Source organism: Somniosus microcephalus, chromosome 6 (genome assembly GCF_052327205.1).
Source record: "Somniosus microcephalus isolate GS21.2 chromosome 6, FLI_Smic_1.0, whole genome shotgun sequence".
Lineage (NCBI taxonomy): Eukaryota > Metazoa > Chordata > Chondrichthyes > Squaliformes > Somniosidae > Somniosus > Somniosus microcephalus.
The window spans coordinates 131,013,015-131,035,427 of NC_140992.1; the positions used below are offsets into that span (position 1 = coordinate 131,013,015).

Consider the following 22,413-nt stretch of genomic DNA (forward strand, 5'->3'; position numbering starts at 1 on the left):
GGGGTCCCCCTTACGGAGGTGTTCCGCAAAGCGGTCACTCGATCTGCGTTTGGTCTCCCCAATGTAGAGGAGACCATATCGTGAGCAGCGAATACAGTATACTAAATTGCAGGAAGTACAAGTAAATCGCTGTTTCACCTGGAAGGGGTGTTTGGGGCCCTGGACAGTGGGAAGGAGGGAGGTATAAGGGCATGTGTTGCATCTCCTGCGCTTGCACGGGAAGGTGCCGGGCAAAGGGGAAGGGGTGCTGGGGGTGGTAGAGGAGTGGACTAGGGTATCGCGGAGGGAGCAGTCCCTACGGAATGCTGAAAGGGGAGGCGAGGGGAAGATGCGTTTAGTGGTGGGATCACGTTGGAGGTGGCAGAAACGGCGGTGGATGATCCGTTGAATGTGGAGGTAGGGTTGCAAAGGGGTGGAAAGTTTCCGGTAAATTTCCGGAAATTTTCCACGGGAAGTTTAGCTTGGGAATTTTGCCCAAAAAAGCACATGCTGGCATAATATTGTTTTTTTTGTATTTCTTTCTTTTTTTCCCCCCACAGGTCCTCTTAAAATTACTAACAGAGATGGAATCTTAATTATTAAGGAATTTCTTAATCAATATATGTTTATCTTCTTACTTGGCTTGTTTTAATAATTCCAAGTTTTGTGTGTGACTGTGAACAAATGTGTCCTGATTGGTTGGATGAGTGGATGAGCGATTAGCTCCCTCTATTTGTAATATTTGCATATCGAATTGTGATTGGCCTGCAGGCATCTGTAAGACTGCTATAGTTTTTTTTTTAAGATCCAGGTTAGGGGTCCTGAGGGAAGTCATTTTGTTTTCTGCTGATGTTGTGATGATGCAGTAAGTAAATCAGACTTTATACCAAATAAACCAGTTACTTGTTGAACTCTGTTGTCCTTCAATTTAAAATATACAAAATAATACACTATTGGTGATGTAGCGTCGTGTGTGTACAGGTCATGCTTCCATCACATGGAGCATCAGCAAAAATGTACTCATCCTGTTGCAATCATGCTGATCGACCGCAGTTCGACACAGAGATGAATGCCCTTTATTTCTCTGCATAGAACAATGCCACGTTTACCGTCGGATGTATGGAAGCATTTTACCCCAGGCATTAAAGATGGAAAGACTGTGTACATGTGCAAACACTGTAGAAAGCCATATGTAAAGAATGCCACAAAGATGCAGCAGCATTTATCCAAATGCAACAACTTCACTCAAAGCTCACAGCAGTCAGCCCAGCATCCCACCAGACATGCTTTGTCTACTTATTTGCTGGAGGCTGAGTATAACAGAGTCCAAGGAAAGCTCAAAGAAACGATAGCGATGGCAGACTGTGTTGCAATTATCTCAGATGGGTGGTCAAATGTACGAGGGGAGGGCATCATAAACTACATCGTCTCCACTCCTCTCCCAGTGTTCTTCAAGAGCACAGACACGAAGGACAACAGACACACAAGCACATACATTGCTGATGAGCTGAAAGCGGTCATCAACGATCTTGGATCACAAAAGGTCTTTGCAGTAGTTACTGACAATGCTGCAAATATGAAGGCTGCTTGGGCTCAAGTGGAGGAGGCCTACCCTCATATTACGTCTATTGGGTGCGCAGCTCATGGGCTTAACCTGCTCAAGGACATCATGGGTTTGAGAACCATGGAAGCACTGTACAAGAGAGCCAAGCAAGTTGTTAAGTATGTCAGGGGAAAACAGGTAGTTGCAGCAACCTACAACTCCAAGCAAATGACAAAGAACAAGAACACCACACTGAAGCTGCCCAACAACACTAGATGGGGTGGTGTTGTCATAATGTACAACAGCCTTCTGGAGGGTAAGGAGTCACTGCAAAAAATGGCAATATCCCAGTCTGGGGATATGGAAACCACCATCAAGAAAATACTGCTGGATGATGTGTTTTGGGAGAGAGTGGTTAGCAGCCTTAAACTACTCTCACCAGTAGCATCTGCAATTGCTCAGATTGAAGGAGATGACGCTGTCTTGTCAGATGTTCTCAGGCTTTTTACTGATTTAAAAGAACAAATCAGCATTGCCCTACCCACATCCCTGCTGCTCGAAGCAGAGGAGAAGGCAATTGTTCAATTCATACAGACGCGTCAAGAATTTTGTGTCAAGCCGATTCATGCTGCAGCATACATGCTGGACCCAAAGCATGTTGGGAGACCAATACTTTCTGGAGAACAGATCAACAGCGCTTACAGTGTGATTTCTACCCTCTCACACCATCTCAATCTGGATGTGGGCAAAGTTCTGGGAAGTCTGGCAAAGTTCTCTACCAAGCAAGGTCTTTGGAATGGGGATGGGGATCATGCAAGCATATCAGTGCACATACCTGGTGGAAGGGACTTTGTGCATCTGAGGCCCTGTCACCTATTGCATCGGTGATACTCCAAATCCCACCTTCATCAGCGGCCTCTGAGGGGGGCATGGTGGCATAGTGGTTAGCACTGTTGCCTCACAGCGCCAGGGACCCGGGTTCAAGTCTGGCCTCGGGCGACTGTCTGTGTGGAGTTTGCACATTCTCCCTGTGTCTGCGTGGGTTTCCTCCGGGTGCTCCGGTTTCCTCCCACAGTCCAAAGATGTGCAGGTTAGGTTGATTTGGCTATGATAAATTGACCCTTAGTGTTAGGGGATTAAATACGTGGGGTTACGGGGATAGGGTGGGATATGTGTCGGTGCAGGCTCGATGGGCCGAAATGGCCTCTATCTGCACTGTAGATTCTGTGATTCTGTGAAACTGGTCACTTTTTGGGAATACGCATACAAAGGTGCGCAACAGGCTGACTAACAAGAGAGTGGAGAAACTGGTGGCTATCCGGGCGAACCTACAACTTATTGAGCCAGATACAGAAGTGTCCACCACACAGCTAGACACTGACAGAGAGGAGGAAATGGACACGTCAGAGCCAGAGAATCAGGAGGAGCAATGAGGAGCAGAAGACTCATGAGTAGAAGACTCAAAGGGACATAATAAGGACAAATTACAGGCTAAATAAGCTGACGCTCTTTTTATTTTATTTTAGATGGGTCTTTTTTGTGGGGGTTCAATAAAGTTCAAAATTATAACCTAAATAAAGTTTTGAAAGCCTGTTTTTATTTGTATGGAACAGTATGTCTATTTTGACGACAAAGATAATATAAGGGCCAGAGACAAAAACCATCAGTGTGCAAAAAAACTCAAAATTCCCGAAAATTCCCATGGAAAGTTTCCTCTTTTAAAAATTCCCAGAATTTTGCAACCCTATGTGCAGGCTGGTGGAGTGAAAGGCGAGGACAAGGGGAACTCTATCGTGGTTTCGGGAGGGAGGGGCAGAAGTACGGGAGATAGAATGGACACGGTCGAGGGCCGTGTCAACCACAGTAGAGGGGAATCCACGGTTGAGGAAAAACAAAGACATGTCGGAAGCATAGAGTTCAACAATTTCAGATCATAACCTTGGTATATATGTATATATTTATTTTTAAATCCACTTTGTTTTTTCTTCCCTCCCTTCAGCTGTCCTTCATTCTGCCAGTGCAATTCACACCCCATCTAGAGCCATCCTTTGTTCCTTAACCGGTCCCATTTCCACCTCCCCTTGCCTTGAATATCTCAGCGTCTCAATCTCTCCTGCTTTCTATCCTATCACTGACCTTCCCTTGTGTTCTTTCATCCCCTCCCCCTTTTCCCAGCCCCCAAACTTGCTTTCCATTTCCTGCTTTTTGTCCCCCCAGTTCTGACGAAAGGTCATCGACCTGAAACGTTAACTGTTTCTCTCTCCACCGATGCTGCCTGGCTTGCTGAGTTTTTCCAGCATTTCCTGTTGTTATTTCGGATTTCGCTATCGTATCATTATTTATCAAGCCTAGTTAAAACTGAGGTAAGCTGACTTACAAATCTTAGCAAAGAGGATGCCAGGGTTGGACAAAGAGGTGCAAGCTTAATTAATACAGCTGCTGACTGCATGGTACACATGGGCTTCTCCCACCTAACAAGAGTCATGGTTTCAGAGAGGTTTTGTTGGGCCGGCTCCAAACACTATGGTGGTACGCAGAGCTGTGGCAAATTAAGGGCCAAATGACTAGCGATTTGATTGTTCAAGGCAGCTTAGTTAGTTGAAGCCAAGTGGGAATATAAAAGGTAGCAGTAGCTGACCTCACCAGCCACTGGGGATAGGCAGAAAGAAAGCTCATACTTCACTGCACAGTCTGAATTTAAAAAGGCACCTTTTCTAGGGAACAAATTTTTGGCCATACAGGAAAGCGTGATGTGGCCTGAACAAAGAATATCTCCAGTTTGGGGTAGTGACTTTAGTAAAGGGACTTTAGTCCAGCTTGCAAGTACGGCACGTAAACTTCAGTTCAGACACTATATTTAGAGAGAAAGCAAGTTGTGCCTTCACTGTGTCAAGGGACATTGAGAAATATATATTTCACTGTTACCTAGTCATCGATCTTATGTAATTAAAACCACTCATTGGTCCAAAGCGTGCATTATTATATGGAAAGAACTAGCTGGAGTGCCCGGCGGTGCCGAGAGTTTTGAGGGCATGTTGTTTTGCATGTTGTTATGAAAAAAGTACAACATTTTTTTATATAATTAGTTTGTCTGTCTGGGAAGGAGAGAGAGAGGGAAAGGGGAGAGTTAGAAGCTGAAGGCGCTAGATAAATGCAAGCTGGGTTAACGGCGTTTCTTAGAATCCCTCTGACATCCACTACAATAAAGAGAGATATTTTGAAAGCATTGGCAGTGCAACCTCTCGCAGAGGTCGAGGCGGATACCGACCTGGATGAGCAGAGCCCGGCCACAGAAGTTCAGGAAGCGAGCGCCGGCAGAGGAGGAAGCAGCAGCCGAGCGAGAGCAGGGCGGCGGCGGGCAGCGCCATGGTACGGCGGCCCGAGCAAGAGCAAGCGAGCCCGGGCGCCAGTTGGTGCAGCCCCGCAGCGGAGCAGAGGCTCCAGCACCCGGCGCCACTCGGGCTCGGACAGCTGGCGCCGGCACAGCCGCACGAAATGGCCGTCAAGTAGGCGAGCCTCCGGGCGAAGGGCAGCGACCGCGGCCCCGAGCAGCAGCTCCTTCCCCGCCGGCCCATCATCGCTGCTCCTACTTCCGCGAGGCCGGGGTGACAGGAGAGAGGGGAGAAAGCGGCAGAGACCCCGTGGGCGGCGTAGCGCCGGAGGCCCGGCCCGAGTCACCAGAGCTGAGCTCCCACTCCCTCCGACCCAAAGAGCTCGGCAGTGACATCCTGCAGAGCGGAGAGACCCGGGTGACAGGAGAGAAAGTGGAGAGAAGGAGGAGGCCAGCCTTTACCAAGATGGCAGCGATGGCGGGCCGGTGGTTTGGAATCGGGCCCAGCGGGACAGGCCGTGCCTAGCTCGGGCGTGGCTGGCGAGGAAAGGCCGAGGCTTCGAGGCCTGAAGGCAGCTCATCCACCGTGGATGCAAACAACCCGCGAGCGGAGAGGCCGGGGTGACAGGAGAGAGGGGAGAAAGCGGAGAGGAGGGTGAGGGTGAGGGTGGGATGGGGCCCATGGTCGAACAGAGGCAGAGTTGCTCCATCACAAACAACAATGGCCGCCGCTTGCTTTTCAGTTGGAAGGATTAGGCCCCGCCCCGCCCACACACGCCATGAAACGCCCCCAGTGACGCAGCACGCTCCCCCGTAGGATTGGTCAACCTTCACGTCACTCAATGCTAATGAGCGGATTTCCCCCGTATGGTTGGCCAACCGCTAATGAGCGGAATTTTGAACTTTTTTGTCTACTGTCCGAACAATTTTTGTCTGACCAAAAAGTAAATACGCCTAGGACACCCTCCTAATCATAACCTCTCTTTTCGATATAACATGTGTAGGCATATAAGCAAGGATTAGAACCTTACACTACAGAAGGGGGCCATTTAGCCTGTTGTGCCTATGCCAACTCTTTCAAAGATCTGTCCAATTTAGTCCCACACCCCAGCTTTTTCCCATAGCCCTGCAAATTAGTCCTCTTCAAGTACAGTGTCAGTTGTGGCTCAGTTGATAGTGCTCTCATCTGAGTCAGAAGGTTGTTGGTTCAGGTCCCAGAGACTGGAGTACAAAAAAATCTAGGCTGATATTCTGTCGGAGGTTCTGTTATACCGAGGCCCCATCTGTTCTCTCAGGTAGACGTAAAAGATCCCATGGCACTATTTGAAAGCCATGATGTGGAGATGCCGGTGTTGAACTGGGGTGGACAAATGTGAGAAGTCACACAACACCAGGTTATAGTCCAACAGCTTTATTTGAAATCACAAGCTTTCGGAGCACTGCTCCTTCGTCAGGTGAAGTGAAGAGATGCATATAAGCACAGCATATATAGTCAGAACGCTGCCAGATGATTACAGGTAATCTTTCTAACTGCCCTTTATCCCACCTCAGCAGAGAGATAAATCACAGCAATCAAAAGGTGTGGATGGTGTCCAAACAGGTCAGTCAGGAAAACATTACATCAAAGAACAATGGGGTGGGGTCACCAGGGGTCAAATGTTGCAGATGCTGGGGTCTGTATGAAAAACAAAAAACAATAAAAAAAAAAAAAAATTTTTTGCTGGAAATCACAGCAGGTCCAGCCACATCTGTGTAGATGTTTTTTTTTTTTAAATATAAATTATTTTTTGTTTTTCATACAGATCCCAGCATCTGCAACATTTGACCCCACCTCATTGTTCTTTGATGTAATGTTTTCCTGACTGACCTGTTTGGACACCATCCACACCTTTGATTGCTGTGATTATCTCTCTGCTGAGGTGGGATAAAGGGCAGTTAGAAAGATTACCTGTAATCATCTGGCAGTGTTCTGACTATATAAGCTGTGCTTATATGCATCTCTTCACTTCACCTGACGAAGGAGCAGCACTCCGAAAGCTTGTGATTTCAAATAAAGCTGTTGGACTATAACCTGGTGTTGTGTGACTTCTCACTATTTGAAAGAGCAGGCAAGTTATCCCTGGTGTCCTAGCCAATATTTATCCCTCAATCAACACGAAAAAAACTGATTATCTGGTCATTATCGGATTGTGGGACCTTGGCTGCCGAGTTTCCTACATTACTGCGGGGGGGTGGGGTGTGGTGTACGGTAGCATAGTGGTTATGTTACTGGACTAGTAATCCAGAGACCTGGACTAATGATCCAGGGATTCGAGTTCAAATCCCACCACGACAGCTGGGACATTTATATTCAGCTAATTAAATAAATCTGGAATAAAAAGTTCGATCTTTTAGGGAAGGAAATTTGCCATCTTACCTGGTCTGGCCTATACACAACTCCAGACCCACAGCAATGCAGTTGACCTTTAACTGCCTTTTGAAATGGTCCAGCAATTCACTCAGTTGTACAAATCCGCTACAAAAACAGTAATATTATAATAAAACCAGACTGACCACCCAGCATCTACCTCGGCGCCAGTTTTAGACACAACAAAGGCACAACCAGTCCAGTCGACCCTGCAAAGTCCACCTCACTAACATCTGGGGACTTCTGCCAAAATTGGGAGCGCTGTCCCACAGATTAGTCAAGCCACAGCCCGACAGTCATACTCACAGAATCATACCTTTCAGCCAATGTCCCAGACTCCATCACCATCCCTGGGTATGTCCTGTTCCACTGGCAAGACAAACCCACCAGAGGTAGCAGCACAGTGGGACACAGTCAGGAGGGAGTGGCCCTAGGAGTTCATAACTGACTCCGAATATCACCTACCACTCCCCCTCAGATGAATCAATCAGTACTCCTTCATGTTGAACACCACTTGGAAGAAGCACTGAGGGCAGCAAGGGAACAATGTACTCTTGGTGGGGGACTTCAATGTCCATCAGAAGAGCAGCTTGGTAGCACCACTACTAACCAAGCCCTCAAGGACATAGCTACCAGACTGGGCCTGCGGCAGGTGGAGAGAACCAACACAAGGGAAAAATCTATTTGATCTCGTCCTCACCAATCTACCTGTCGCAGATGCATCTGTCCATGACAGTATTGGTAGCAGTGACCACTGCAGTCCTTGTAGAGACGAAATCCTGTCTTCACACTGAGGACACCCTCCATCATGTTCTGTGGTACTACCATCGTGTTAAATGGGATAGATTCAGAACAGATCTAGCAGCTCAAAACTGGGCATCCATGGGGTGTTGTGGGCCATCAACAGCAGAATTGTATTCCACCACAAACTGTAACCTCATGGCCCAGCATATCCCTCACTCTACCATTACCATCAAGCCAGGGGACCAACCCTGGTTCAATGAGGAGTGCAGAAGAGCATGCCAGGTGTACTAAAAATGAGGTGTCAACCTGGGGATTCCACAACACAGGACTACATGCATGCTAAACAGCAGAAGCAGTATGCTTTAGACAGAGCTAAGCGATTCCACAACCAACAGATCAGATCAAAGCTCTGCAGTCCTGCCACATCCAGTTGTGAATGGTGGTGGACCATTAAACAACTAACGGGAGGAGGAGGCTCCATGAATATCTCCATCCTCAATGATGGCGAAGCCCAGCACTGAGTGCAAAAAAACAAGGCGGAAGCGTTCGCAACCACCTTCAGCCAGGTGTGCAGAGTGGCTGATGCATCTCGACCTCCTCCTGAGGTCCCCACCATCATAGAAGCCAGTCTTCAGCTAATTCGATTCACTCCATGTGACAAAGAAATGGCTGAGTGCACTGGATACAGCAAAGGCTATGGGCCCCGACAACATCCCAGCTGCCGTGAAGACTTGTGCTCCAGAACTAACCACACCTCTGGCAAAGCTATTCCAGTACAGCTACAACACTAGCATCTACCAGACAATGTGGAAAACTGCCTAGGTATATCCTGTCCACAAAAAGCAAGACAAATCCAATACTGCCAATGATCACCCCATCAGTCTACTCTCAATCATCAGTAAAGTGATGGACGATGTCGTTGACAGTGCTCTCACATGGCATTTACTCACCAATAACATGTTCACCGATGCCCAGTTTGGGTTCCACCAGGACCACTCGGATCCAGACCTCATTACAGCCTTAGTCCAAACATGGACAAAAGAGCTGAATTCCAGAGGTGAGGCGAGATCAAGGCAGCATTTGACAGAATGTGGTATCAAGGAGCCCCAGTAAAACTGAAGTCAATGGGAATTAGGTGGAAAACTCTCCACTGGCTGGAGTCATACCTAGGACAAAGGAAGATGGTTGTGGTTGTCGGTGGCCAATCATCACAGCCCCAGGACATCGCTGCAGGAGTTCCTCAGGGCAGTGTCCCAAGCCCAGCCATCTTCAGCTGCTTCATCAATGACCTTCCCTCCATCATAAGGTCAGACGTGGGGATGCTCGCTGATGATTGCAATGTTCACTTCCATTTGCAATTCCTCATATAATGAAGCAGTACATGCTTGCATGCAGCAAGACCTGGAGGACATTCAGGCTTGGGTTGACAAGTGGCAAATAACATTCGTGCCATACAAGGGCCAGGCAATGACAATCGCCAGCAAGGGAGAATCTAACCACTGCCCCTTGACATTCAATGAAATTACCATCGCCGAATCCCCCATCAACATCCTGGGGGTCACCATTGAACAGAAACTTAACTGGACCGCCCACAAATACTGTGGCTACAAGAGCAGGTCAGAGGCTGGGTATTCTGCAGCGAGTGCCTCACCTCCCGACTCCCCAAAGCCTTTCATAGATACATAGAAGATAGGAGCAGGAGTAGGCCATTCGGCCCTTCGTGCCTGCTCCGCCATTCGATGAGATCATGGCTGATCCTTTAATTCAGTATCCCGTCCCCGCCTTCTCTCCGTAACCCTTAACCCCTTTTGCCCGTAGAAATATATCTAATTCCCTCTTAAATATATTTAATGAGCTGGCGTACACTGCCCTCTGTGGCAATGAGTTCCACAGGTTCACCACTCTCTGAGTGAAGAAATTCCCCCTCATCTCTGTCCTAAATGGTTTAGCCCTTATCCTTAAATTATGTCCTCTAGTTCTGTTCTCACCCGCCAAGGGAAACATTCCTTCTGCATCCAGTCTGTCTAGACCTGTCAGAATTTTATACACTTCTATGAGGTCCCCTCTCAATCTTCTAAACTCCAGTGTGTACATCCCTAAACTACATAGTCTCTCCTCATAGGTCATTCCCGCCATTCCTGGTATCAGCCTGGTGAATCGCCGCTGCACCCCCTCCATGGCAAGAACATCCTTCCTCAGATGAGGCGACCAAAACTGTACACAGTACTCGAGGTGTGGTCTCACCAGTGCCCTGTACAGCTGCAGTAAGGTATCCCTGTTCCTGTATTCTAACCCTTTTGCTATGAAGGCCAGCATACCGTTTGCCTTCTTGACCGCCTGTTGCACCTGCATGCTCGCCTTCAGTGACTGGTGTACAAGAACACCCAGGTCTCTCTGTACTTCCCCCTCTCCCAATCTATTGCCATTTAAATAATAATTTGCCCTCCCGTTCCTGCACCCAAGGTGGATAACTTCGCACTTGTCCACATTATAGTGCATCTGCCATTTATCCGCCCAATCGCCCAGTCTGTCCAAATCGCTCTGGAGCTTCCTGGTCTCTTCCTCTGAGCCCACCCCCCCTCCTAGTTTAGTGTCGTCTGCAAATTTGGAAATGCTGCATCCGACTCCCTGATCCAGGTCATTAATGTAAATTGTGAACAGCTGGGGGCCCAGGACAGATCCCTGTGGTACCCCACTTGTTACTGCCTGCCATTCAGAAAATGAGCCGTTTATTCCAACTCTCTGTTTTCTATCTGACAGCCAGTTCCCTATCCACGCCAAAACTTTCCCCTTTATCCCATGAGCCTCAATTTTCCATGCTAATCTTTTATGTGGGACCTTATCGAAGGCCTTTTGGAAGTCCAGGTACACCACATCTACTGGCTCTCCCCCATCTATTCTACCAGTTACTCCCTCAAAAAATTCCAATAGATTAGTCAAGCACGATTTACCCTTTGTAAATCCATGTTGACTCTGTCCTATCCTGTCCCCATTTGCTAAGTGCTCCGCTATTTCATCCTTAATGATGGACTCCAGCATTTTGCCCACAACTGATGTAAGGCTTACAGGTCTGTAATTACCTGCTTTTTCCCTACCCCCCTTTTTGAATAGTGGGGTAACGTTAGCTACCCTCCAATCCATCGGCACTGTTCCCGAGTCTAATGAATTCTGAAAAATCATCCTTAGTGCATCCGCTATCTCTAGGGCCACCTCCTTCAGTACCCTAGGATGCATGTTATCAGGCCCTGGGGATTTGTCCACCTTCAATCCCTTTAGCTTCCTTAACACCATATCCTTAGAGATATTGATTTGCGTCAGTTCCTCCTTTGCCAATGTCCCTATTTTTCCCGATATCCCAGGGAGGTTTTTTGTGTCTTCCTTCGTAAAGACTGACCCAAAGTATGCATTTAGTTGATCTGCCATTTCCTTATTTCCCATTATATATTCCCCCGTATCTGACTGCAATGGACCAACTTTGGTTTTCACCAGTCTTTTCCTTTTGATATACTTATAAAAGCTTTTGGAGTTAGTTTTTATATTTTCCGCCAGCTTGTTTTCGTAAGCTATTTTGCCCCTCTTGATTATGCCCTTTGCCCTCCTTTGCTCTATCTTAAACTGTTCCCAATCTTCCGCTCTGGCGCTTTTTTTGGCTATTTTATACGCCCTATCTTTGGATTTTATGCTGTCTCTAATTTCCCCTGTTATCCACGGTTGAGTCACCTTTTTAGATTTCCTTTTATGCCAGATTGGTATAAACAATTTTTGCAATTTTGTCATTCTATCTTTAAATGTTTGCCATTGTTTATCTACCTCCAGTCCTCCCAGGAACGTTGTCCAATCAGACCTACTCAGTTCCCGTCTCATGGCATCATAATTCCCCTTGTTTAAATTCAGGACCTTAGTCTCTGAGTCAATTTCTTCGCTCTCCATTTCGAGTGAGAAATCGATCATGTTATGATCGCTCTGACCCAAGGGTCCCCGTACAACAAGATTACTGATTAGTCCCTTCTCATTGCACAGTACCCAGTCCAATATAGCCTGTTCCCGAGTTGGTTCCTCGACATATTGATCCAGATAACCATCCCTTCCAGCACTCAAGGAATTCCTCCTCCTCATTATTTTTACTGATTAGGCTAGTCCAATCTATATGTAAGTTAAAGTCACCTATGATGACAGCTGTGCTCTTATTGCACGCTTCTCTAATTTCCCTCGTGATGCCCTCCCTAACCTCTATTTTACTATTTGGAGGCCTATATACCACTCCTATTAATGTTTTTCGCCCCTCGCTATTTCTTAGCTCCACCCATATAGATTCTGTATTAACTGAGTTAATATCCTTCCTTTCAATTGCATTTATCCCCTCTTTTACTAGCAATGCTACCCCTCCTCCCTTTCTTTTTTGTCGATCCTTCCTAAATACTGAATACCCCTGTATGTTAAGCTCCCAGCCCTGCTCACCCTGCAACCATGTTTCCGTAATCCCAATTAGGTCATAATTATTAACCTCTATTTCCACAGCTAATTCATCTACCTTGTTCCTGATGCTTCTCGCATTAAGGTATAAAACCCTCAGGCTTTTTTTATGCTCACATTTTTTATGAATTAGTTTGGCCCTTTGTTTTTTGTTCCTCACCCTTTTATCATTTATTTCTGTCTGCCTTTCACTTTCCTCTATTTCACTACATAGGTTTCTAGCCCCCTGCCATACTAGTTTAAATGCTCCCGAACTGCTTTATCAAAAATTACCCCGAGAACATCAGTTCCATCTCTGCACAGGTGTAGACCGTCCCTTTTGTATAGGTCACACCTACCACAAAACTGGTTCCAATGCCTCAAAAATTTAAAACCCTCCCTCTTACACCACTGCTCAAGCCACGTATTTAGCCTAACTATCCTGTTCTCTGTACTCTTACTAGCACGTGGCACTGGTAGTAATCCAGAGATTACTACTTTCCACCATCTACAATTCACAAATCAGGAGTGTGATGGAATACTTTCCACTTGCTGGTATGAGTGCAGTTCTAACACCACTCAAAAAGCTTGACACCATCCAGGACAAAGCAGCCTGCTTGATTGGCACCCCATCCACCAACTTAAACATTCACTCCCTCTACCATCAGCGCACCATGGCTACCATCTACATGATGCACTGCAGCAACTCGCTAAGGCTTCTTTGGCAGCTACTCCCAAACCCGCGACCTCTACCACCTAGAAGCACAAGAGCAGTAGACGCATGGGAACTCCATCACCTCCAAGTCACACACCATCCTGACTTGGAAGTATATCACCGTCCATCATCGTCACTGGGTCAAAATCCTGGAACTCCCCTGCCCAACACTATGGGAGTACCTTCACCACAGGGACTGCAGCGGTTCAAAAAGGTGGCTCACCACCACCTTCGAGGGCAATTAGGGATAGGCAATACGCCCACATCCCAGAAACGAATAAAAGAAAAACAATGACTACACTTCTAAAGTACTTCATTAGCTGTAATGTGGTTTGGGACATCAGGAGGTCGTGAAAGGCGCTATATAAATACATGTCTATTTTTTCTCTCAATTGCCTTTTGAAAGTTCCACCACCATTTCAGGTAGTGCGTTCCCAATTTTAACATCCTTGTGAAAAAGTTCATTTCCCCTCTAGTTCCTTTGCCAATTATTTTAAATCTATGACCGCTGGTTAGCGACACACTTGCCAGAAGGAGTTTCTCCCTCCTTCCCCTTTCAAAACCTCTCAATTTTATATATCTCAAGATTCTCTAATGATGTCTGGATCTCACTTGAGAAAGGGTGCACTCCAGGTCGTAGAGGATACAAAGTTTACTTACACGAGTTGCCAGTAAAGCCATAATTGAGAAAATATTTAGTGTTAACAACCCTAGATATTTTACATACAGGATCTCGGTCAGTAGATTCTCCCACCCCTGCACCATATATTTATGACCGAGCTTTTGAGGGAATCTTAACCAGTGATTTCTACTGTAGTGGGCTGAAGCCAAGCCTGCAACTCTAGAAATTGACATGACTCGCTGCTTAATATGGAACAGATTATGTAAGACAACACAACACAACAAGTTGTATTCATACACCACCTTTAATGTAGAAAACATTCAAAGGTGCGTCACAGAGAAATGAGGAAAGAAATGGGCACGAGCCAAAGAAGCAGATATTAGGAAGAGTGACTAATAGCTTGGTCAAAGAGGTGGATTTTAGTGGAGGAGAGAGAAGTAGAGTGGTTTAAGAAGGGACTTTGAGTGTGCAAGGCCTCAGCAGTAAAGGCATAGCCACCAGTGGGAGGTATGCACAAGACCTGCAAGTCAGAGGAAGAGAGTTCTGGGAGGGGAAGGTTACGGAGATAAAGAGACCATGGAGGGATTTAACTCTGAAGATGAAAAGTGACAATTGGATGCCTTAAGGGACCAGAAAACCATGCAAGTAAACAGGAGCGATATTGAGCAGGACTCAGTACATAATAGGATAAGGGCAAGAGAGTTTTGGATGAACTGAGGTTTAAGCAAGGTTACGGAAGCAGTCCTTTTGATGGCAAGGATATGGGGATTGAAACTCAGTTTGGTGTCAAATAGAACACAGAGGCGGTGAACAGTCTGGTTTGACCTGAAATCGTGACCGGGGAGGGGTTAGAGTCATTAGCAGAGGTATGTAGTGTGCGTCAGGGGCTGAAGATGCTGGCTTTGGTCTTCCTAATACTTTGTTGGAGGAAATTGCAGCTCATTCAATACTTCTTTAAAAATTAATTCACAGGATGTGGGCGCCGATGGCAAGGTACAAGTCCAGTAACAATCACTGCACCACCATACCAATTGTCAGACAAGCAGTCTGATAGTACAGGAAACTCTCTTATCCGGCACGGTGCCGGTTTATCAAAAAGTCCGGATTAGAGAGGTATAGTTAAAAGGTACAAGAGCTCCGTACACAGCAACAAATCCAGGCTTCCCTGTTGCTTAGCAACAGGTGCAGGAACTCCGGCCACAGACCAAGTGTCCCTGTTGCTTAGCAACAAGTGCAGGAAGCCCAGTTACACAGCCACAGATCCAGGAACGGCCACTAATATGAAGTAAAACTTACCTGAACTCACTCCTGAATTTTGCCGGTTAACAGAGATTTCCGGTTATTTAGGTGCCGGTAAATCGAGAGTTTCCTGTACAGAGGCAGTGGAAGGGTCCAGAGAGGTAGAGCTGGGTGTCAGAGTACATGTGGAAGCTGACTCCATGTCTGTGGTTTATGTTGCCAAGTGGAAGCATGTAGATGAGGAACAGGAATGGGTTAAGGATGGATGTTGGGGAACTCCCAAGTTGATGGTGCAGGGGTGGGGAAGCCACTGGCAGAGATTTTCTGCTACACTTGGATTAGGTGTTGGAGGAGGATGGTGGGGTCAACTGTACACAATAAAGCAACACAGCCACAGGGAATGTCTTTTGTGACTTTGGTTCGCGTTCTTCTGGTGCTTTGGGAGAGGGGAAAATCTAATGATTGGAGAGATTGAAACCAAGTTATAAGAGATGGGCACAGATTTAATTGGCAACACTTTCAAGGACTCGAGAGGAATGGGAGGCAAAATATTCAGATCTTCAAATATCAAAACTGGCACAGACCAAGGACAAATTGACCAGAATGTTACTGACTGAGGTAACATTGCAATTAACAGGCTCTATTCCTGAACTTCTAAAACAAAACATGTTTTGAACTGGAATTCAAGTACTCTGCCAAGTGTCAAAATTTTAATGAAAATTGCACTCCACGCTGGGACAGTCGCTTCTCTTTCAGGTTTCCTGTGATTTAACAAATGCATTCACTTCCAACATACAAAACTTAAAAATGACAGGAAGAGAGCAGCTGGCCCATCCACTCACGGTGCAACTGAGCATCATGATTCCCAATCTGCCGCAGCAATCAGCAGCCATACCATTTCCTAGGAGAAGCAAAAAACATTTTTTAAAAACCGCCAGACCAATTCGGGGGGGGGGGGGGGGGGGAAGAAAGAGAATTCTGTGAAATTACTCTCCAACCCCCTGAAAACGATCAAAACCCCACCTATCTATTGTATGCTGTGATATTAGCCATAGCCACAAATTCGTCCAGCTCCCTTCTGAATGCTTGCAGCAAATCTGTATTCAGTGCAGAAGTCAGAAATTTATTCCAAAGGTTGATGGCCTTCTGCAAAAATTCTGAACATAAATCTTAATACATTATGGAAGCACTTCTAAATCAACTGCTTTTCTTAAGCAACATTGTGTTCCTTTAGCTAAATGAACTAATTTTAAGACTCATCAGTTCAAACCATGAAAGCTTCCAAGCTTGTCAGTTGATGTAGTTACTTACCATCTCCTCATTCAGCATCTTAGCTAGCTTTTCATCTCTTTTTAACTGTTCATCCATTTCCTTCCTCTGCTGTTCCACATACATTTGTTGCTCCTGCTCCTCTGCGAGTAGCTTCTGAATGAACTCTTCACTGGCTCGGTGTTCTTCCTCTTCACGAGCATGACGTTCTGCCTTCAACTGTGAAGTAATTCCTGTGTTTAGCACATCTCATTATCTACAGCTGAAGAAACTATATCCAGATTCTAAACTATGGGTCCACCACAAGCAACTATGAACCCTCTTTTAAAGCAGCCCTTTCATAAGTTCTCTCATTGGTGCTGGTTACTAAGTGGGCCAATACTCCTATCATAGTGCACCTTTAGTAACCTGCATCTAATTCATTCACCTGATTAATTCTACACAGACCAACAGGCACACGCACCAGGGATGGCCCCATAGGAATGCCCTGCAGGAGTCGGAAGCTTCTACCTCAGCCTGTAGAAAACAGCATGTCCGCTGGTAAACAAGAGCTCGAAGTTTGACCAAAAGCCAAAGTAAAAGACGAAACAAAATTTGAGAAATCAGATACATGATTACAGCAATTAGAAGATAGGCAGGACACCACCAAGAATACCCATGGACAAAAACAGTACATTTTTGCCATTTAGATACATCACACGAAACAGGTCCAAAGTTTTCACTTTCAATGTAATAACATCTTGCTACAATACAATGCTAATGAAATAATTGTTCTTTGGAAAGGATGTACCTTGCCACAAAAATCAGTTTGTAATATATAATTATATACCAAGCTTTGTAACAGTCTAAAATTCACAGCAACTCATCAGAATCGCTATGCAGTTGCAGCTTCTCTAGGGAAGGATCTTACAAACACTTGTAGCCAGATTCAACATTGCAGAAGAGATGTAAAATTCCAAATAATTCAATGTAATGTCTCCTTGCATGGTTAGCAACCACCAGGCATGAACCAAACTAAACAAACAGTCAAGTACTGTTAAATAACAGAATCAATGCCTCCATGTGAGTACACCTGTTTGGAACCACCATGAAGTAAAAGTATTGACTCCATAGGGACAAGTGCCTCTGGAGCATGCCACAAAAACATGATTATTGCTCGTGTGTTTTAGCACTTCATAAAGACGATTATTGATTTTGTATTGGAGAAGTAAGCGAAGAGGGAAAAATAATATCCCAGAAATTTTAAACAATTTTACAAAGGCAGATTCAACCATGTTTATTAAGAGGATTTGATAACTTATTGGCCATTATAAAACAACTAGTGGGTTTAAATATTTTTTTAAACAATAGTATTAGATCTGTTTCTCTCTCTACAGATACTGCCTCACCCGAGTATTTCCAGCATTTTCTGTTTTATTTCAGATTTCCAGCATCTGCGGTATTTTGCTTTCATATTAGGATACTATGGATGCTTTGCTCATCCGACACTACAAATTAACATTATTCAATCCTGGTTGGTTGCATTCTACAGATGACATTTCCACAACCAAAACAGGATTGTACCCCAAGGAAATTGAGAGCATTTGCCAATCTACATCTAGATCTATCCTTCAGCTCCCCTAATCACAGGAGTTTGAGGTTTGTATACACCAGTGTAGAGACCATGCAAGGCAGGGTTACAGTGAAGGGTACAAGTCTTACAAATCTTCCACCAGCTGCACAAGCACAAACCATATTTTCTCTAGTTAGATTTGTTCTGCGTGGAATAGAAATCTACAGAATCTACTTCTCACCTTTCTGATCTGCTCTTCATACTCCTGTCGAACTTCACCAGGTTTGCATAGTTGAGGTGGTGGGCAAAATCTGTCAACTTACAAAAGAATGGGTGGGTCAATTTTCCAGTGCATTACTCATTGATGCAAACATTTCCACCAATCCGAGATTCTTATTCCTTATTACAGATGTGACCATGCTACAAAGTATGCATCAAGAAACAATGGGTTTTTAAGTTTGAAAAATGAGCAAGTGGCACCAAGCGTAACTAATTTGCTATAGGTCTGACAAGCAGCACAAATGGGAAAGATCTGGTTACTATCTGTAAATCATTTACTCAACAACTATTATTTATCCAATGTCTATATATACACACACTAAACTTAAAAAAAAAAAAAAAAAAGTTTGGTCCAAATCTATTGTTTAGGTTCGGTACAATATGCAATTGAGAGTTATGTCATGACAACTATATACAGTCCCCACCGCTTATAGCTGGCACATATGTGCACATGCAATTTGCCTGCTGTATATAATGGCCAGTATTATGTCCGTCACTTTATAGCAGGTGAGCACCACTTTTAATAAGATGTTATTTTGCCTGAAGGATGTTTAAAATCTCGAATCGGATGTTGCCACAGCTGGCAGAGCTTTCTAATTTAATTCGAAAGCTGCTATTAAGTGCTTGAAGATAACAATTAAAAGGAACAGCACATTTAGCATTGTGCTAATTATGCAGAAAATGCTAGTTACAATTTGCAGATGTAAATTAACAAAGGCTGAACTTAATTGGTGAAAAAATTGCCTTTTGCGTCTTGGCGGGCATCAGATTGAATAAAAAAATACATTTAGACCAGCAAAAAAAAAACACCCAGCATTCTTGTTTTTCTTGATAATCCCAGTCTCTGAGGATTCCTCCCATGCAGGATATTTATGGTTTTTATATTAGCTTGTACTCAGTGCATTGCTATCGGGCACAGATGTTGCACACTGATATACCTATCAATTCATCCAATGAAAAGCGACGAGTTAAGACAGTAACTATCGGTTTTTATTGGCTAAATAACAGAGCCCACCCCCGTGGGTGATCGGATCCAACAAGGAGGAATACCAGCCAGTCGACCACCTTTATACCTGGGCAAGTAGGTGGAGCCATGGGCGGAGTCAGCAGTGGTCAGCCCAGGTATAACAGCGTGACAAGAGGCGACCTCGTGTCGTGATACAACAGTGTAAACAGTGATAACCATAGTGTAACGATATAACAGTGATAACCATAGTGTAACGATAGTGAACGATAAAAGTGGTTTACCACATTCACCCCTTGTTTAGATTTGAGTCCGGTGGGGTGAAGTGTACTACCAGTTCGGGTATGTCAGTCTGTCCGGAGGCCTCGTAAGCCTTTCCGATCGTCGCAGCAGCGGCGATGCAGTATCCGATGTTAATGCTGGTGCCTGCGTGGTCGGCGAAGGCTCGTGGGGTTCCGGCATGCAGTCTACCTGGGCTGGATTTGGGGGGGTGGTGGGGGGTAACGGTGGTGTCTCAGGGATGCCCGAGGGTGCGAGGTCTCGTAAGGAGACTGTGTCCTCCCGCCCGTCTGGGTATGCCACATAGGCGTACTGGGGGTTTGCGTGCAGGAGGTCCACCCTCTCGACCAGGGGGTCCGTTTTATGGGCCCTCGCGTGCCTTCGCAGCAAGACGGGCCCCGGAGAGGTCAGCCAAGTTGGTAGCGTGGTTCCCGTAGTCGACTTCCTGGGGAAAACAAACATTCGTTCATGGGGGGTGGCGTTAATGGCAGTGCAAAGCAGTGACCGGATGGAATGCAGCGCTGCCGGGAGGACTTCCTGCCAGCGAGAGGTTGGGAGGCCCTTGGACTTTAAGGCTAAGAGAACGGCCTTCCAGACAGTCGCGTTCTCTCTTTCCACCTGGCCGTTCCCTCGGGGGTTGTAGCTGGTGGTCCTGCTTGCAGCAATACCTCTCGCTAGTAGGAACTGACGAAGTTCCTCACTCATGAAGGAGGAGCCCCGGTCGCTATGTATATAGTTCGGGAACCCGAACACGGCGAAGAGGTCGTTCAGGCATTTGATGACCGTGGTCCTGGTCATGTCTGGGCAGGGGGAAGGCAAAGGGGAAACGGGAGTACTCGTCAATAATGTTGAGGAAGTACACATTACGGTCAGAGGACGGGAGGGGCCCCTTAAAATCGATGCTCAAGCGCTCGAAGGGGCGGGTGGCCTTGATCAGGCTTGCTCTGTCCGGCCTAAAGAAATGCGGTTTGCATTCGGCACAGGTTTGGCAGTTCCTGGTCATGGTCCTGACCTCCTCGATGGAGTAGGGCAGGTTGCGGGCCTTAATGAAGTGGTAAAGTCTGGTGACTCCGGGGTGGCAGAGGTCGTTGTGGAGGGTCTGCAGTCTATCAATTTGCGCGTTGGCGCATGTACTTCGTGATAGAGCATCTGGGGGTTCGTTCAGTTTACCAGGCCGGTACAAGATCTCAATCATAGGTGGAGAGCTCGATTCTCCACCTCAAGATCTTGTCGTTCTTGATTTTGCCCCTCAGCTTGTTATTAAACATAAAAGCGACCGAACGCTGGTCGGTGAGGAGGGTAAATCGTTTGCCTGCCAGGTAATGCCTCCAGCGTCGTACAGCTTCCACGATCGCCTGGGCCTCCTTCTCGACCGAGGAGTGTCGGATCTCAGGGCCCTGGAGGGTCCTTGAGAAGAAGGCCACCGGTCTCCCCTCCTGGTTAAGGGTTGCGGCTAGGGCGAAGTCGGATGCATCGCTCTCCACTTGGAAAGGGATAGACTCATCCACCGCGTGCATTGTGGCCTTAGCAATGTCTCCCTTAATGAGGGAGAAGGCTGCGCACGCTTCTGCCGTCAGGGGGAAGGAGGCGGACTTCATGAGGGGTCTGGCTTTGTCCGCATAATTCGGCACCCATTGGGCATAGTAGGCGAAGAGCCCCAGGGTCCTCTTCAGCGCCTTTGGACAGTGGGGGAGGGGAAGCTCCATGAGGGGGCGCATTCTTTCGGGGTCGGGGCCGATGACTCCGTTCTCTACTACGCAGCCGAGGATGGCAAGGCGCGAGGTGTTAAACACACATTTCTCCTTATTGTAGGTGAGGTTCAGCCGTTGGGCCATACGGAGGAATCTCTCCAGATTAACATCATGGTCCTGCCGGTCGCGGCCGCAGATGGTGACGTTATCTAGATAGGGGAACGTGGCATGCAGCCCGTTCTGGTCAACCATCCGGTCCATCTCCCTTTGGAAGACCGAAACCCCGTTGTTGACGCCGAAGGGAACCCTAAGGAAGTGGTAGAGGCGGCCATTCGCCTCGAAGGCGGTATACTGGCGGTCCTCAGGGCGGATAGGGAGTTGGTGGTAGGCCGACTTAAGGTCGATGATAGAGAATACTCGGTACTGTGCAATCTGATTGACCATATCAGATATGCGGGGAAGGGGGTATGCGTCCAGCTGGGTGTACCGGTTTATGGTTTGGCTGTAGTCGATGACTAGGCGGTTTTTATCGCCGGTCTTAACGACTACGACCTGGGCACGCCAAGGGCTGTTGCTCCTCTCGATGATGCCCTCTTTCAGGAGACGCTGCACCTCAGAGCTAATAAAAGCTCTGTCCCCGGCGCTGTACCGCCTGCTCTTGGTAGCGACGGGTTTACAGTCGCGGGTGAGGTTGGCGAACAGGGAGGGGGGCGGAACCCTGAGGGTGGATAGGCCGCAGGTGGTACGCGGTGGGCGGTTTAAAGGCTGTTGGTTGTCGACTGTGAGTGGGGGGAGGGGTCCACCGTATGCCAAAGTGACACTTTGAAGGTGGGATTGGAAATCCAGCCCTAGTAGGACGGCAGCGCAGAGTTGGGGCAGGACGAGAAGTTTAAAATTTTTATACTCCGTGCCCCTAACCGACAGGGTCACAACACAGTATCCGCTGATGTCTGTTGAATGGGACCTCGACGCCATCGAGATCCGGTTGCGCGTTGGCTGGACAGTGAGGGAGTAGTGGCTCACCGTGTCTGGATGGATGAAACTCTCCGTGCTTCCGCTGTCGAACAGGCAGGTTGTGGCGTGGCCGTTTACTTTGATGTCCATCATGGACTTGGACAGGTGATGCGGGCGAGCTTGGTCCAGTGTGACGGAGGCTAGTGTATGGCTGAGCGAGCTGCTGTAGTCTGCGGGTGAGGCTGTGGTCGGGTCTGGAGACAAGGTGGCGGTCGAGTGTGGTGAACAAAATGGCGGTGCCCACGACGTTGCATAAAATGGCGGAGAAGATGGCCGCCCCCACAACTCACATGAGGCACTGCCGGTGTCCTTGATCAAAGATGGCCGCCCCCA

At 46.9% G+C, this 22,413-nt stretch overlaps 1 protein-coding gene across 2 annotated transcripts in view; it reads right to left on the reverse strand.

Moving 5' to 3' along the window:
• The window catches only part of rnf168 (ring finger protein 168), a 48,899-nt gene that overhangs the window by 18,715 nt on the left and 7,771 nt on the right, over nucleotides 1–22,413 (reverse strand). The window contains exons 2-3 of one of the 2 annotated variants that reach the window (XM_085990781.1): nucleotides 18,095–18,171; nucleotides 16,344–16,520 (exon numbers count right to left, since the gene is read on the reverse strand). In XM_085990781.1, coding sequence (XP_085846907.1) covers nucleotides 16,344–16,520; nucleotides 18,095–18,171 — 254 coding nt within the window. The remainder of the gene's footprint in view (nucleotides 1–16,343; nucleotides 16,521–18,094; nucleotides 18,172–22,413) is intronic. The other variant, XM_085990782.1, reaches the window with a different exon arrangement.